Here is a 15,631-nt window from a genome sequence, read left to right as displayed (position 1 = left end):
CTTCCATGTCTGAACCCAAGTCCACAGAGTCCCCGGGTTCTGGATGTGGTGTTCCAGCCCAGAGAAGCTCACAGCAGAGTCCAGAGATGGTGTCATTGAAGCTGGAAGACTGCAGTCAAACACTGGAACTCAATGTGATTGTCAAAGAGGAATGGGAGGAGAGAGGAATCGAGGTGGAGATACAAGTAAAAGAGGTTGATCAGAGAGCAGTCAAAGAGGAGGTGGAGGAGAGAGGAGTCAAAGAGGAAGTAGAGATGGCAGTCAAAGAAGAGCATGAGAGAACAGTCGAAGAAGAAGTGGAGGAGGAGCGAGCAGTCACTGAAGAGGAGGAGAGAGCAGCCAAAGAAGAGCAGGGGGAGAGGGAAGTCAAAGAAGAAGAGCAGGGGGAGAGAGCGGTCAAAAAAGAAGAGCAGGGGGAGAGGGAAGTCAAAGAAGAAGAAGAGGAGAACAGGGAAGTGTCTGCTCCAGATCTAGAGGAAGAGGAGGAAGAAGTAGATAGTATCACTGACCCAGGTAAGTTCAGGTGTGGAGTACGGAGAGAGGTTGGTGCCTTGGCAGCCACAGGGGATTCCAAAACTATTGTAGTGCTTCTGCTTGTATCAAAAGTCTTTTAAAGCCCCTTTCAATGTTCCCTTACTGATTCTAACATATTCCCACAGGAGAGAGCTCCCATCCAGGCTCAGACAGCGATCCCAGTACCACAGCATCAGGAAACCATAAACGCAGGCAGAGGAACTCAAGACAGAAACATCACCACTGCATGGACTGCTTCACTGGTTTCTATGAACCAAAGGAGTTGAGAAGGCACACTTGTAGGCCCCACCCCTGTTCAGATTGCAGAGGCAGTTTTATTTGTCCAACTCACCTCATACCACACAAAAAGACCCTCAAAAGAAAGAAAATTAACTCGTGTGGTCAATGTGGGAAGAGATTTCAGACACCAAGCAGCTTGAAGACGCACCAGCTTACTCACAAAGGAAAGAAGTCGCACCACTGCTCCCAGAGTAGTAAGAGGTTCTGTCGCGTAGACGCCTTAAAGTCTCACCAGAGAATACACACAGGGGAGAAGCCTTTCCACTGCTCCCAGTGTGGGAAGACTTTTGGTTCGTCATTCAATTTGAAGCGACACCAGAAAATACACACAGGGGAGAAGCCTTTCCACTGCTCCCATTGTGGGAAGAGCTTCAGTGATGAAGAAAGTCGAAATAAACACCAAAGAATACACACAAGAGATAAGACTTTCCACTGCTCTGAGTGTGGAAAGAGCTTCAGTAAGGGAGGAAATCTAAAGGAACATCAGAAAATACACACAGGGGAGAAGCCATACAGCTGTGATCAGTGTGGGAAGAGTTTCAGTCAAACAGGAGTCCTAAAGAGACACCAGCTAACTCACACAGGAGAAAAAACATTCAACTGCTCCCAGTGTGGGGAGGGTTTCAGTCAGTCAAAACTTCTGAAGGGACACCAGCTAACGCACACAGGAAAGAAGCCTCACCACTGCTCTCACTGCGGAAAGAGTTTTAAATTGGAAGGAAGCCTTCAGAGTCATCAGAGAATACACAGTGGAGAGAAGCCCCACCACTGCTCCCAATGTGGGAAGAGCTACAGTTGGGTAAGAGACCTAAAGAAACACCAGAGAGTACACAAAGAGGAGAAGCCTTTCCACTGTTCCCAATGTGGGAAGTGCTTCAATGAGAAAGGAAATCTAAAGCAACACCAGAGAAGACACTCAGGAGAGAAACCGTACAACTGTGATCAGTGTGGGAATTGTTTTAAATGGAAACAAAGCCTGAAGGAACATCAGAAGGCAAAGCACAGTGCAGTGCCAGACCATGGCCTTATAATTGTGTTGCCAAGCTGGGCATCTACATATCTAATTAATATTGACACTAACCAGATTTCCATCGAACCTTTTTAGGCGAAGTAAGTTAAAAAAAAATGTTAGATTTTTATTTGTTACATCAAAACTTAAATGGAAAAGTAGCTTTTATGTGCTCTCTGTCATCATGCACTGTTTTTAATCTGTCTGTTTGGTGGAAACACCACTGGTGGGAAAATGCATTTTGTTGATGTGGATTTTAGAATATTCACATGAAAATCTGTCTCCAATTGGATGGAAACCTAGCTAGTGTTGCACATTTGTTAGGCCAAATAGATGTAACAATATGTCGAATTATGCAAAAGAGAGAGACTTCTGACAACTAAGTGACAACAGGTGGAGTCCATGTCCGAGTCGAGTCACGAGTCGTGAAAATCGTGAGTCCTGGTCTCGAGTACTACAACACTGACAGCTACTCTCCTTTAGGGAACGTTTCCTTTGTGCAAATTGATTACATTGCCTTATTTTTCTTGCTTGTTAGTGCTAAGTTTGGGCATCATTCAGGATACCTGGTTGTATTGCCACCACCTAACTAACCTGATTGAAGAGAGGTCAGTGAAGTTGATGAATGTGCAGTGGGTGTAGTAGCTCCGTTCAACCACAAGATGAAACTATTGACCCTTAATAAAAACAGCTTGAGTAAAAAGTTGCTTTCTTCCATCCAGTGGAACCGTGATGAACTGCTAAAACGGTCAAACCCCGTCACATATTATTTGAGCAACACATCACCATTGCTTCCAAACAAAATGGTATGAAGATATAAGATAAATACGATTCATAAAGAAGGATTATGTGAATTTGCTCAAAGCGTGCGTGTAGTCCCGCACTAAGAGCCATGTACAGTCTACAGAGTTGTTCTGTGGGTGTCACTGAGTAGGCTGATAACCCGTTTCATTGATCCACAATCCATAGGTAAGGCTGTACAGTGCAGTATGCCCCCTTGAAGTTTAATACAACCACATATTTTTTTATAAATGTTTAATTAAATTAACTAATAGCGGTTCCAAGCACAGAGATCCTATTAAATGAATTGAGGGGCTAAGTCATAAACCCTACAAAATTCCAGAATGGTACGAAACTGGCAGCCGTTTTGGTCAGGGAGAATCCAACCCAGTCTAATTAGGGCTCCCGAGTGGCACAGCGATCTGAGATACTGCATCTCAGTGCTAGAGGCTGATTCCAGGCTGTATCACAACCGGCTGTGATTGGGAGTCCCATAGGGCGGCACACAATTGGCCCAGCGTCGTCCGGGTTAAGGTTCGGCCGTCATTGTAAATAATAAATTGTTCTTAACTGACTTGCATAGTCAAATAAAGGTTAAATAAAAATACAATTATTGGTATGAATGGCAGTAGAGGCATAAGTGATGCATTTCCTGCTTTTAATTATACAGGAAAATACAATTTAAGGCACGTGATATCAGAAATTGTGTAATAGAATTGTCAACCTAAAATATTTTCATATAATTATAAAAACGGTTCATATGGATTTTATATTTTTTTTTATTATAGCCTCTAAAATAAATGTAAACAGACCATAAATGTCTCAATGTGTGTTGTCTTGGAAAGCTGTGAGTGTTACTATACGATACAATATCAGTACTTGTTTCATTTACAACTTGTCTAAGCCCTGTCATCAACAGATTTCAGTCAGTGTATGGCTGTGGATTGACTGTATTGTTTGAATGAAATGTTGGCATATTGGTAGTTATTTAGAAACATTTATGGAATAATTCCTCTAAAACTGTCTGGCTAGCTAGCTAACAAACTGCAGATAATCGTCAAATTCATTGTTTTACACAAAATCTTATCACAGCACTGGCAAACCATGGTTGACCAAAATGGGCTGACCATTTATACCATCATAAGAAGGTTCATTATATTCTAGTATTCCAATTCCTAATTCTATGGTTCCAAGCCCTTTCTATGGATTATATTTCTATGGTATTGTTCCTCAGGTTGTCTACCTTCCAGGTGGTGTGATAGGTTAGTTTATCATTGTGTGGGGCTGCTTTGGCATGAGTCTGAATGGGAACTGTCTGTCTGACATTGACCTTATCATATCACTGGTACAGTACATTCGGAAAGTATTCAGACCGCTTCATTTCTTCCACATTTTGTTATGTTACAGCCTTATTCTAAAATGACTCAAATAAAATCCTCAAATCTACATAAAATACTCCATAATGACAAAGCGAAAAAAAGGTTTTTCGAGATGTTTGCAATTGTATTAAAAATAGAAAACATACTTTATTTACATAAGTATTCAAACCCTTTGCTATGAGACTCAATTGAGCTCAGGTGCATCCTGTTTCCATTGATTATTCTTGAGATGTTTCTACAACTTGATTGGAGGAGTCCACTTGTGGTAAATTCAACAGTTTTGACATGATTTGGAAAGGCACACCAGTCTATATAAGGTCCCACAAAACCAAGCCATGGGATCAAAGGAATTGTCCGTAGAGCTCAGAGACAGGATTGTGTTGAGGCACAGATCTGGGGAAGGGTACCAAAACATTTCTGCAGCATTGAAGGTCCCCAAGAACACAGTGGCCTCCATCATTCTTAAATGGAAGAAGTTTGGAACCACCAAGACTCTTCCTAGAACTGGCCGTCAGGCCAAACTGAGGAATCGGGGTAGAAGGGCCTTGATCAGGGAGGTGACCAAGAACCCGATGGTCACTCTGACAGAGCTCCAGAGTCCCTCTGTGGAGATGGAAGAACCTTCCAGAATCACAACCATCTCTGCAGCACTCCACCAACCAGGCCTTTATGGTAGAGTGACCAGACGGAAGCCACTCCTCAGTAAAAGGCACATGACAGCTCACTTGGAGTTTGCCAAAAGGCACCTAAAGGACTCTCAGACCATGAGAAACAAGATGCTCCGGTCTGATGAAACCATGATTTAACTCTTTGGCCTGAATGCCAAGCGTCACGTCTGGAGAAAACCTGGCACCATCCCTACGGTGAAGCATGGTGGTGGCAGCATCATACTGTAGGGATGTTTTTCAGCGGCAGGGACTGGGAGACTAGTCAGTATTGAGGCAAAGATGAACGGTGAAAAGTACAGAGAGATCCTTGGTGACAATCTGCTCCAGAGCACTTAGGACCTCAGACTGGGGTGAAGGTTTACCTTCCAACAGGACAACGCAGGAGTGGCTTCGGGACAAGTCTCTGAATGTCCTTGAGTGGCCCAGCCAGAGCCCGGACTTGAACCTGATCAAACATCTATGGAGTGACCTGAAAATAGATGTGCAGCGACGTTCCCCATCAAACCTGACAGAGCTTGAGAGGATCTACAGAGAAGAATGGGAGAAACTCCCCAAATACAGGTGTGCCAAGCTTGTAGCGTCATACCCAAGAAGACTAGAGGCTGTAATCACTGCCAAAGGTGCTTCAACAACGTACTGAGTAAAGGATCTGAATATTTATGTAAATGTAATATTTCCATTTTTTTGATGGGGTATTGTGATCAATCAATTTTTCCTCATCAATCTACACACATTGAGAAAAAAAAACGAAAATGTCATTAATTTTAGAATTCGGCTGTATTGGGTAACAAAATGTGTGAAAAAAGTGAAGGGGTCTGAATAATTTCCGAATGCACTGTATATGACAAGAGGGTGATGACCCCTGATTGATAACATGTAGACCTGTGGGCCAGGCAAGACCAGGTGTGAAAAAAATGTATCTTCAGAAATAATTTACAGGACACCTGGAGATTATTATTCCCAACTACAGAAAAGGACTCATTTTTTTCTCAAAGTCAGAAAAGCTTTTCAAGAATTGACTAAAATTTGTATTTCCCAAAATGTACTCAACAATAAACTGGATTCAAAAAGGTATGATATGTGTTCTTTGAAAATGTATTCTGACATGTTCAATCTCTCCCTAGCTCAGGCCTCTATACCCACCTGCTTCCAGATGTCCACTGTGCCCAAGAAAGGGAAAGTAACTGAACTGAATGACTACCGACCGGTAGTGCTTTGAGAGGCCTAGTCAAAGACCATATCACCTCCTCCCTCCCCGACACACTCGACCCTCTCCAATTCGCCTTCCGCCCTGACAGATCCACGGACAACGCAATCGTCATTGCACTGTACACTGCCCTCACCCACCTGGAAAGAAGGAATGCATATGTGAGGATGCTGTTCATCTCGACTACAGCTCAGCCTTCAATACCATAGTGCCCTATCAGCTCGTTACAAAGCTCACAGCCCTGGGACTGAACTCCTCCCTATGCAACTGGGTCCTGGACTTCCTGACAGTCCGCCCCCAGGTGGTGAAGGTAGGCAACATTACCTCCTCGACACTGATCCTCAACACAGGGGCCCCACAAGGGTGCATCCTCAGTCACCTCCTGTATTCCCTGTATACTCATGACTGCGTGGCCTCAGTTCCAACTCCATCATCAAGTTCTGACAACATGACAGTAGTAAGCCTGATTACCAACAACGACAATGCCGCCTACAGAGAGGAGGTAGGCACTCTGACAGCGTGGTGCCAGGTAAACAACATCTCCCTCAACATAAGCAAAACAAAGGAGATGATTGTGGACTTCGGGAGGAACCAGGCTGGACACGCCCCCGTCCTCATCAATGGGGCCGCCATGAAGATGTCATTAACTTCAAATTCTTCGGCGTACACATCTCAGAAAAGCTGAAATGGCGTAACCACACATACATCGTGATGAAGAAGTCACGACAGGGACTCTTCAACCTCAGGATGCGTATGGAGCCTACTTTGCGGGTTGCATCACGTCCTGGTAAGGCCACTCCACTGCCGCGGACCGCAAGGCTATTCAGAGGATGACACATGGAGCCGAACGCACCATTGGGTGCCCATTGCCTGCCCTACAGGACACCTACAACACCAGGCCAAGAAGATCATCAGGGACCCCAGCCACCCAAGCCATGTCCTGTTCTCCCCGCTTCAATCACTCACAGACGTGGGCAGTACAGGAGCATCAAAGACTGGCCAATAGCTCCTACCCTCAGACCATCAAGCTGCTGAATAGCCACCACTAGTCAACTACCTGCCCCCCACTCCCCCTATGGACATTCCACCCCCCCATTTATATTGTTTTTTTAATGACCATTTTCATGATTTTATTTAACTTAGTCCTGTATGTTGGAGCTCGAAGCCTAAGATTTTCACTGTACCCTGCAATCACACTTGCAACCCTGTACATGTGACAATTAAACACTGACTCTGATATAGTGATATCGGATCATTCTATGGTAACATGCTTAATTACATCAATAGAAAATAGATTTATTAATTTGGAGAATGAACAGAGCGCATCTTCTGGACCCGAATTTTACAAATGTAGACAGAGGACGGAGAACAGCTGAGCCCCGATATAATTTGGGATGCCTTTAACCTTTAAGTGTACATTAGGCAAATGATAATCTCATCCTCGGCAAAAGTTACATCTGATTTAGATATTAAACTAAAATAAATCACTATCTTAGAAAAAGCCATTGCAAAATCTTTACACGGTAAAGATTCTAAATTTAAGCAGGAATACGATATTTTGCTTCTGAAAAAAGACAACAACGACAGGTTAATTAAGTGATAATGCCAGAGAAGCCAGTGTTTGGAAGATATAATGGCACGGTTGTTAGAAATTTAGCCACGTCAAAAAGTGCAGCCAGAATAACAGCAAAGTAGCCGCATTTGTTAAAGCTGTTTTCCAGTGACATTTATTTTGATACATCCATTACAATGCGCTAATGTGGCGCGATTTCCCTGGCATAGAAACTGTGTTCACTCGTCAGAACACTGTTGTTCAGAGGAGCTAGCCAACAGCACAGCAACACAATCACTTCAAACTGAAGCTGGAAAGACTGCAAACTAACTGCACTTCGTTTCGGTTAACCTTTTTTCTGTTGATATTTCTTTGCATATTTCCATAAAAATTATGCCAGCTGATTCCTGATATCAGCTGGCTGAGAAACGCTGCCTGCCTGTCCGTCTCATCCCGACACATTCATTACTATGGGACAGCTGGAGATCAAATTTGAATATTGAAACAATGTTGCAATTGTCGGAGAGACAGACAGCAAGGTTTATACAAATCTCAGCTGTTGAAAACTAAAGGTTAGTCTGAACGACATGTGAGATAATGTCTAGATGCTTTTTATAGTGGAGATTAATTTTATAACGTGTCTGGCTGGGCTGATGAGACAGTGGATTGCGCAGTCAGATGGAACCGAGTAAATAGGCATTTTAACGTCATAGATTTAGCCAGTGGTAATTTGTAGAATAGACACCGGCTGGAATACGGTTTTAACATCAGAAATCAGGATTAGACCCACCCATTGTATAAACTCAATTATGAACTGTGGGGTTCCAGCCCTGAATGCGGATTGGCTGACAGACCGTATACTGCGGGTATGACAAAAAACATTTATTTTTACTGCTCTAATTATGTTGGTAACCAGTTTAAAATGGCAATGAAGCACCTCTGGGGTTTGTAATATATGGCCAATATACCACAGCTAAGGGCTGTGTCCAGGCACTCCGCGTTGCGTCTAAGTACAGCCCTTAGCCATGGTATATTGGCCATATACCACATTTCTCTGGGTGGTTCGAGCCCTGAATGCTGATTGGCTAGCAGACGTGGTATATCAGACCTTATACCATGGGTATGACAAAACATTTATTTTTACTGCTCCAATTACGTTGGTAACCAGTTTATAATAGCAATAAGGCACCTTGGGGGTTTGTGGTATATGGCCAATATACCACAGCTAAGGGCTGTGTCCAGGCACTCCACGTTGCGTCTAAGAACAGCCATTAGCCATGGTATATTGGCCATATACCACACACCCTCGTGCCTTATTGCTGAAATAAAGCATACAACTTAAAATGGGTGCACCCCGCTCCAGACCAGAAATGGGTACCCCCTCCCCCTTTAGACCAATTATAATGTCTGAAATGGATTAAATAGAACTGAGTCAAACATGTAGCGTCCATATGTTTGATACCGTTCCATTTATCCCATTCCAGACATTACAATACGCCCGTTCTCCTATAGCTCCTCCCACCAGCCTCCTTTGGTTTGTTTATGTAGTAGAAGGACCTACAGAAGTTGAAATGTAACTACTCTAATATCTAACTTAGACTATGAATGTATAGATACGCTATCTTGTGTATAATGTATGTACAGTGGCAAGAAAAAGTATGTGAACCCTTTGGAATAACCTGGATTTCTGCATAAATTGGTCATAAAATTTGATCTTCATCTAAATCACAACAATAGACAAACAGTATATATTTAATGGCGTTGCGCAATGTGAGTATCTAGCGCAGCCATGACTGTCTTGAGAATGCAGATCTGTATTCTCGCGGTAGAGCACATATCTCGTTCTGGTAAAAGAGGGCTACAACAACAATACCTGTTAACTTTCAAAACCAAGTGTCAAGGTAAAAAAATCAAGCTTTCTAACATATTCTAGAACGTTTCCAAATACAGAAAGAATAATTTAGTAGTCGGATTTTTTGTCCACGTGCCTCCGATCAACGTGTCAATAATTAGCCTATTCAATGATCTAGCTAGCTAGCTTGCTAACGAGCCATTAGAAGCTAGCTATATATCTAACTAGCTGACATATCAAGCAAGTTTGCTTATCGTCAATACGCTGTGTTGTGAATCACCATATGATTTGTTAAGACAATATAAAAAAAAAAACTATGAAGTGTGAATCGTTCATTTTTAAGATGACATAAATCCATTGGCTACTCGGATCACTGGCCAGTAAGTTAGCATGGCTAACTAGGCCGATAGATAGGTAGCTTTCAATAATAATTTCTCATTTAGTGATTACAAATCAAATATCAATTTTAGAACTCGTTTACTTTAAACTATATTGCTCGTAATTTATCTAGCAGTCAAGTGAGCCGACACTCGCAAAACGCAGTATAGTAGAATACACAACACTTTACGGTATGTTTTGTTATCTAGTAGGGAAACTGAATCGGCTGCACTGATAGACTATAGCTACAAATCATTCCAAGCAGACAGTTTGAAGCACACGTATTCAATATTCCACAATACAAATGATACAACTCACGGCCACCGGATGCCATTGTTTTCAATGAGAGCACGACGGTAAATTCCGCCACCGTAGACGCAATTTACCGCCAGAGTTAAAATACACTGCTCAAAAAAATAAAGGGAACACTTAAACAAAACAATGTAACTCCAAGTCAATCACACTTCTGTGAAATCAAACTGTCCACTTAGGAAGCAACACTGATTGACAATAAATTGCACATGCTGTTGTGCAAATGGAATAGACAAAAGGTGGAAATTATAGGCAATTAGCAAGACACCCCCAATAAAGGAGTGATTCGGCAGGTGGTGACCACAGACCACTTCTCAGTTCCTATGCTTCCTGGCTGATGTTTTGGTCACTTTTGAATGCTGGCGGTGCTCTCACTATAGTGGTAGCATGAGACGGAGTCTACAACCCACACAAGTGGCTCAGGTAGTGCAGCTCATCCAGGATGGCACATCAATGCGAGCTGCGGCAAGAAGGTTTGCTGTGTCTGTCAGCGTAGTGTCCAGAGCATGGAGGCGCTACCAGGAGACAGGCCAGTACATCAGGAGATGTGGAGGAGGCCGTAGGAGCGCAACAACCCAGCAGCAGGACCGCTACCTCCGCCTTTGAGCAGGAGGAGCACTGCCAGAGCCCTGCAAAATTACCTCCAGCAGGCCACAAATGTGCATGTGTCAGCATATGGTCTCACAAGGGCTCTGAGGATCTCATCTCGGTACCTAATGGCAGTCAGGCTACCTCTGGCGAGCACATGGAGGGCTGTGCGGCCCCACAAAGAAATGCCACCCCACACCATGACTGACCCACCGCCAAACCGGTCATGCTGGAGGATGTTGCAGGCAGCAGAACGTTCTCCACGGCGTCTCCAGACTCTGTCACGTCTGTCTCATGTGCTCAGTGTGAACCTGCTTTCATCTGTGAAGAGCACAGGGCGCCAGTGGCGAATTTGCCAATCTTGGTGTTCTCTGGCAAATGCCAAACGTCCTGCACGGTGTTGGGCTGTAAGCACAACCCCCACCTGTGGACGTCGGGCCCTCATACCACCCTCATGGAGTCTGTTTCTGACCGTTTGAGCAGACACATGCACATTTGTGGCCTGCTGGAGGTAATTTTGCAGGAATCTGGCAGTGCTCCTCCTGCTCAAAGGCGGAGGTAGCGGTCCTGCTGCTGGGTTGTTGCCCTCCTACGGCCTCCTCCACGTCTCCTGATGTACTGGCCTGTCTCCTGGTAGCGCCTCCATGCTCTGGACACTACGCTGACAGACACAGCAAACCTTCTTGCCACAGTTCGCATTGATGTGCCATCCTGGATGAGCTGCACTACCTGAGCCACTTGTGTGGGTTGTAGACTCCGTCTCATGCTACCACTATAGTGAGAGCACCGCCAGCATTCAAAAGTGACCAAAACATCAGCCAGGAAGCATAGGAACTGAGAAGTGGTCTGTGGTCACCACCTGCAGAATCACTCCTTTATTGGGGGTGTCTTGCTAATTGCCTATAATTTCCACCTTTTGTCTATTCCATTTGCACAACAGCATGTGCAATTTATTGTCAATCAGTGTTGCTTCCTAAGTGGACAGTTTGATTTCACAGAAGTGTGATTGACTTGGAGTTACATTGTGTTGTTTAAGTGTTCCCTTTATTTTTTTGAGCAGTGTATTTAAACTTTTGCCTTCTGCAGCAGCGTTTTCTTCAACCGGATGTTGATTTGCAGTTTGTTTACTGAAATCACCATAACAACGCATACCTCGTGCTGATTTGCTATCCTCCTCTTTCTTGCTTTCTTCTCCCCCTGTAGAGTACCACAGTTTGAGGGGAAATGGTCCCAGTCGTTTGTCCATCATACATTTTTTCCCCATAGGGGATTTTTTAGAAACTAAGGGCTAATTCGTGTAGGCTTACACAGGCGTGACGTTTTGATAACCGTGTAAATCTCTCTAGGACAATGTATTTGAAAACTTCCCTGATTCAGAGGGGTTGGGTTAAATGCGGAAGACACATTTCGTTTGAATGCTTGTTGTGCAGCTGCTCTAGGTATCCTCTTTCCCTACCAGAAAACACGCGATACCGTAAAGTGTTGAGTATTCACGCACAAAAATTCAGGAGGACCACTGAAGTGCGATGGCTTTACTGTGTTTTGCAAGTGTCAGCTCACTTGACCACAGTACTCCTTAAGGTCCAAGGACTATACAGACATAGCCGTGGGAAGTAGGGGTGCTGAGGGTGTTGCATCACTCCCTGAAAAATCGAAATAAATACAAATCAAATGTTTTATTATTATTATTTCTCCCCGATATGAAAGATAAGGTCTGTATACTTCCAAAACCAAGCGATGTGTGTTAATGTTCGAACCGAGCGTCAGGGCTCTTAATCTCCCTCCCACAGAAGATACCTTCGTCCATTGACTCTTCTGTGTAATGTACTGGAACTGAGAGTCATGACCAAGGGCTGGTCAGTAAGCTAAACCAATAACTCCACATTGCTGACGTTAGCTGTCGTTGCCATCGCCATAGCAACGTGAGCTAGCTCGTTACATTTTATTAGCAGGCATTCCTAGTATATGGAATATTTAGCATGGTCTATTACTTTATTAGCTAAGCTGTTCCAGTATTTTGTGAAACTCACCTTTCACATGTGCTTCCTCTTTTGGATCCATCTCTAGCCTTCCATGTCTGAACCCAAGTCCACAGAGTCCCTGGGATCTGGATGTGGTGTTCCAGTCCAGAGAAGCTCACAGCAGGGTCCAGAGATGGTCTCAGTGAAGCTGGAAGACTGCAGTCAAACACTGGAACTCAATGTGATTGTCAAAGAGGAATGGGAGGAGGAGATACAAGTAAAAGAGGTTGATCAGAGAGCAGTCAAAGAGGAGGTGGAGGAGAGGGGAGTAAAAGAGGTGGATCAGAGAGGAGTCAAAGCGGAAGTAGAGAGAGCAGTCAAAGAAGAGCAGGGGGAGAGGGAAGTCAAAGAAGAAGAGCAGGGGGAGAGAGCAGTCAAAGAAGAGCAGGGGGAGAGAGCAATCAAAGAAGAAGAGCAGGGGGAGAGGGAAGTCAAAGAAGAAGAGGAGAACAGGGAAGTGTCTGCTCCAGATCTAGAGGAAGAGGAGGAAGAAGTAGATAGTATCACTGACCCAGGTAAGTTCAGGTGTGGAGTACGGAGAGAGGTTGGTGCCTTGGCGGCCACAGGGGATTCCAAAACTATTGTAGTGCTTCTGCTTGTATCAAAAGTCTTTTAAAGCCCCTTTCAATGTTCCCTTACTGATTCTAACATATTCCCACAGGAGAGAGCTCCCATCCAGGCTCAGACAGCGATCCCAGTACCACAGCATCAGGAAACCATAAACGCAGGCAGAGGAACTCAAGACAGAAACATCACCACTGCATGGACTGCTTCACTGGTTTCTATGAACCAAAGGAGTTGAGAAGGCACACTTGTAGGCCCCACCCCTGTTCAGATTGCAGAGGCACTTTTATTTGTCCAATTCACTTAAAATCACACCAACAAACTCTCAAAATAAAGAAAATGTACCCGTGCGCTCATTGTGAGAAGAGTTTTCAGACCCCAAGCAGCTTGAAGACGCACCAGCTTAATCACACGGGAAAGAAGTCGTATCACTGCTTTCAGTGTGGGAAGAGGTTCTGTCGTGTAGACACCTTAAAGGCTCACAAGAGAATACACACAGGAGAGAAGCCTTTTCACTGTTCTCAGTGTGGGAAGAGCTTCAGTGATATAGGAAATCGAAATAAACACCAGAGAATACACACAGGAGAAAAGACTTACCACTGCTCTGAGTGCGGGAAAAGTTTCAATCAGTTATCACATTTAAAACCACACCAGCTAACTCACACAAGTGAGAAGCCTTTTAACTGCTCTCAGTGTGGAAAGGGTTTCAGTCTGTCATCATATCTGAAGAAGCACCAGGTAATGCACACAGAAGAGAAACCATACAGCTGTGATCATTGTGGGAAGAGTTTTAAATTGGAAGGAATCCTTAAGCGTCATCAGAGAATACACAGTGGAGAGAAGACTTACCACTGCTCAGAGTGTGGGAAGTGTTTCAGTTTGTCATCATATCTGAAGAGACACCAGCTAACTCACACAGGATTAAAGTCACACCACACAGGAATAAAGTCACAACACTGCTCCCACTGTGGGAAGAGCTTCAGTAAGAAAGCTGACCTAAAGAAACATCAGAGAATACACACAGGGGAGAAGCCTTTCCACTGCTCCCAATGTGGGAAGAGCTTTAATGAGAAAGGAAATCTAAAGCAACACCAGAGAAAACACTCAGGAGAGAAGCCTTTCCACTGCTCCCAATGTGGAAAAAGATTCAGTTGGGTAAGAGACCTAAAGAAACATCAGAAAGTACACAAAGAGGAGAAGCCTTTCCACTGCTCCCAATGTGGGAAGAGCTTCAATGAGAAAGGAAATCTAAAGCAACACCAGAGAAGACACTCAGGAGAGAAACCGTACAGCTGTGATCAGTGTGGGAATTGTTTTAAATGGAAACAAAGCCTAAAGGAACATCAGAAGGCAAAGCACAGTGCAGTGCCAGACCATGGCCTTATAATTGTGTTGCCAAGCTGGGCATCTACATCTAATTAATATTTACACTAACCAGGTTTCCATCTAACCTTTTTATGTGAGTAAACTTGGCTGTAAGCTTTTCAAATGTCGACAAAACAAAATATGCTTGACAAGGTGGGATCTTTTTGTGTCTGTAAAATGTATTATGCGAGAAATGTTGGTGGAAATGCTTTTATGTGCTAATATTGATATAGTAATCATCATATCATCATATCAGCAATCATCATATGGGGCGGCAGGTTAGAGCATTGGGCCAGTAACCGAAAGGTTGCTAGATCGAATCCCCTGACAAGCTGACAAGGTAAAAATCTGTCGTTCTGCTCCTGAACAAGGCAGTTCAGGGACACTGTTCCTAGGCCATCATTGTAAATAAGAATTTGTTCTTAACTGACTTGCTTAGAGGTTAAATAAATAAAAAAATATTGAAGTAAACGTGGAGTCACGCGAAGTCCTCCCACTACGACTCGTCAGGAAAGCATGCAGTTTGTTAGGCTACAGATTACATAAATTATGAAGAACTTCACAGGCTGGAGAAAGTGCAAGGGCTCTTTTCCAATAAATATCAAGGGTATTATTCTGGGGACATGATCATCAATGATTGGCTGACATGTGACAAATAAAAATAATCTGGCTCTTTTGTCCATAATAATGTCATCATGTATACAGCTCACTGTATCTGTGAGCTGTTGGCTAGAGCGCACGTGCCAATTTAACGCAACAGTTTTTATAACAAAACCATCAGTAAAGAGAGAAAGTGTGATGGAAACACATTGAACTTTAGGTTTTTATTTGGGTACATTAAAACATAAGCAAAAAATTACATTTTGTGTGCACTACGTCATCATGCACTGAATTTATATCTGCAACAAGTCAGTTTGGTGGAAACACACAACTGGTGGGAAAATGTGCATATTATCTTTATGCTGATTTTTGAATATTTGCATGAAAATCTGTCGCCAATTGGATGGAAACCTAGCTAGTGTTGCACATTTGTTAGGCCAAATAGATGTAATATTTGCTTCTGTATTCTAGTATGTTGAATTATGCAAAAGAGCAAGATTTCTGAGAACTTAAGACACCACTGATCGAGTCGAGTCACAAGTC

At 43.5% G+C, this 15,631-nt stretch overlaps 2 protein-coding genes across 2 annotated transcripts; both read left to right on the top strand.

The window, feature by feature from the left end:
• The first annotated feature begins 217 nt into the window (after nucleotides 1–217).
• LOC120019477 (zinc finger protein 501-like) lies at nucleotides 218–2,399 on the top strand. The gene is made up of 2 exons (XM_038962779.1): nucleotides 218–513; nucleotides 660–2,399. Exons 1-2 carry the CDS (start codon nucleotides 255–257, stop codon nucleotides 1,916–1,918), a joined length of 1,518 nt encoding a protein of 505 aa, XP_038818707.1. The 5' UTR covers nucleotides 218–254; the 3' UTR covers nucleotides 1,919–2,399.
• A 10,568-nt stretch (nucleotides 2,400–12,967) lies between these two features.
• Nucleotides 12,968–14,818, top strand: LOC120019498 (zinc finger protein 501-like). The gene is made up of 2 exons (XM_038962798.1): nucleotides 12,968–13,074; nucleotides 13,221–14,818. Exon 2 carries the CDS (start codon nucleotides 13,322–13,324, stop codon nucleotides 14,543–14,545), a length of 1,224 nt encoding a protein of 407 aa, XP_038818726.1. The 5' UTR covers nucleotides 12,968–13,074; nucleotides 13,221–13,321; the 3' UTR covers nucleotides 14,546–14,818.
• Nucleotides 14,819–15,631: the final 813 nt, after the last annotated feature.

Source organism: Salvelinus namaycush, chromosome 2, assembly GCF_016432855.1.
Source record: "Salvelinus namaycush isolate Seneca chromosome 2, SaNama_1.0, whole genome shotgun sequence".
In the NCBI taxonomy this organism is placed as follows: domain Eukaryota; kingdom Metazoa; phylum Chordata; class Actinopteri; order Salmoniformes; family Salmonidae; genus Salvelinus; species Salvelinus namaycush.
This window is presented reverse-complemented; position numbering and strand designations above follow the sequence as displayed.

What these genes read in the sequence shown, in the direction of transcription:
- LOC120019477 (XM_038962779.1), top strand. Translation starts at nt 255, where the DNA reads ATGGCAGTCAAAGAAGAGCATGAGAGAACAGTCGAAGAAGAAGTGGAG. An exon ending in AGATAGTATCACTGACCCAG is followed by an intron (nt 514 to 659) that starts GTAAGTTCAGGT and finishes ATATTCCCACAG; the next exon opens with GAGAGAGCTCCCATCCAGGC.
- LOC120019498 (XM_038962798.1), top strand. Translation starts at nt 13,322, where the DNA reads ATGGACTGCTTCACTGGTTTCTATGAACCAAAGGAGTTGAGAAGGCAC.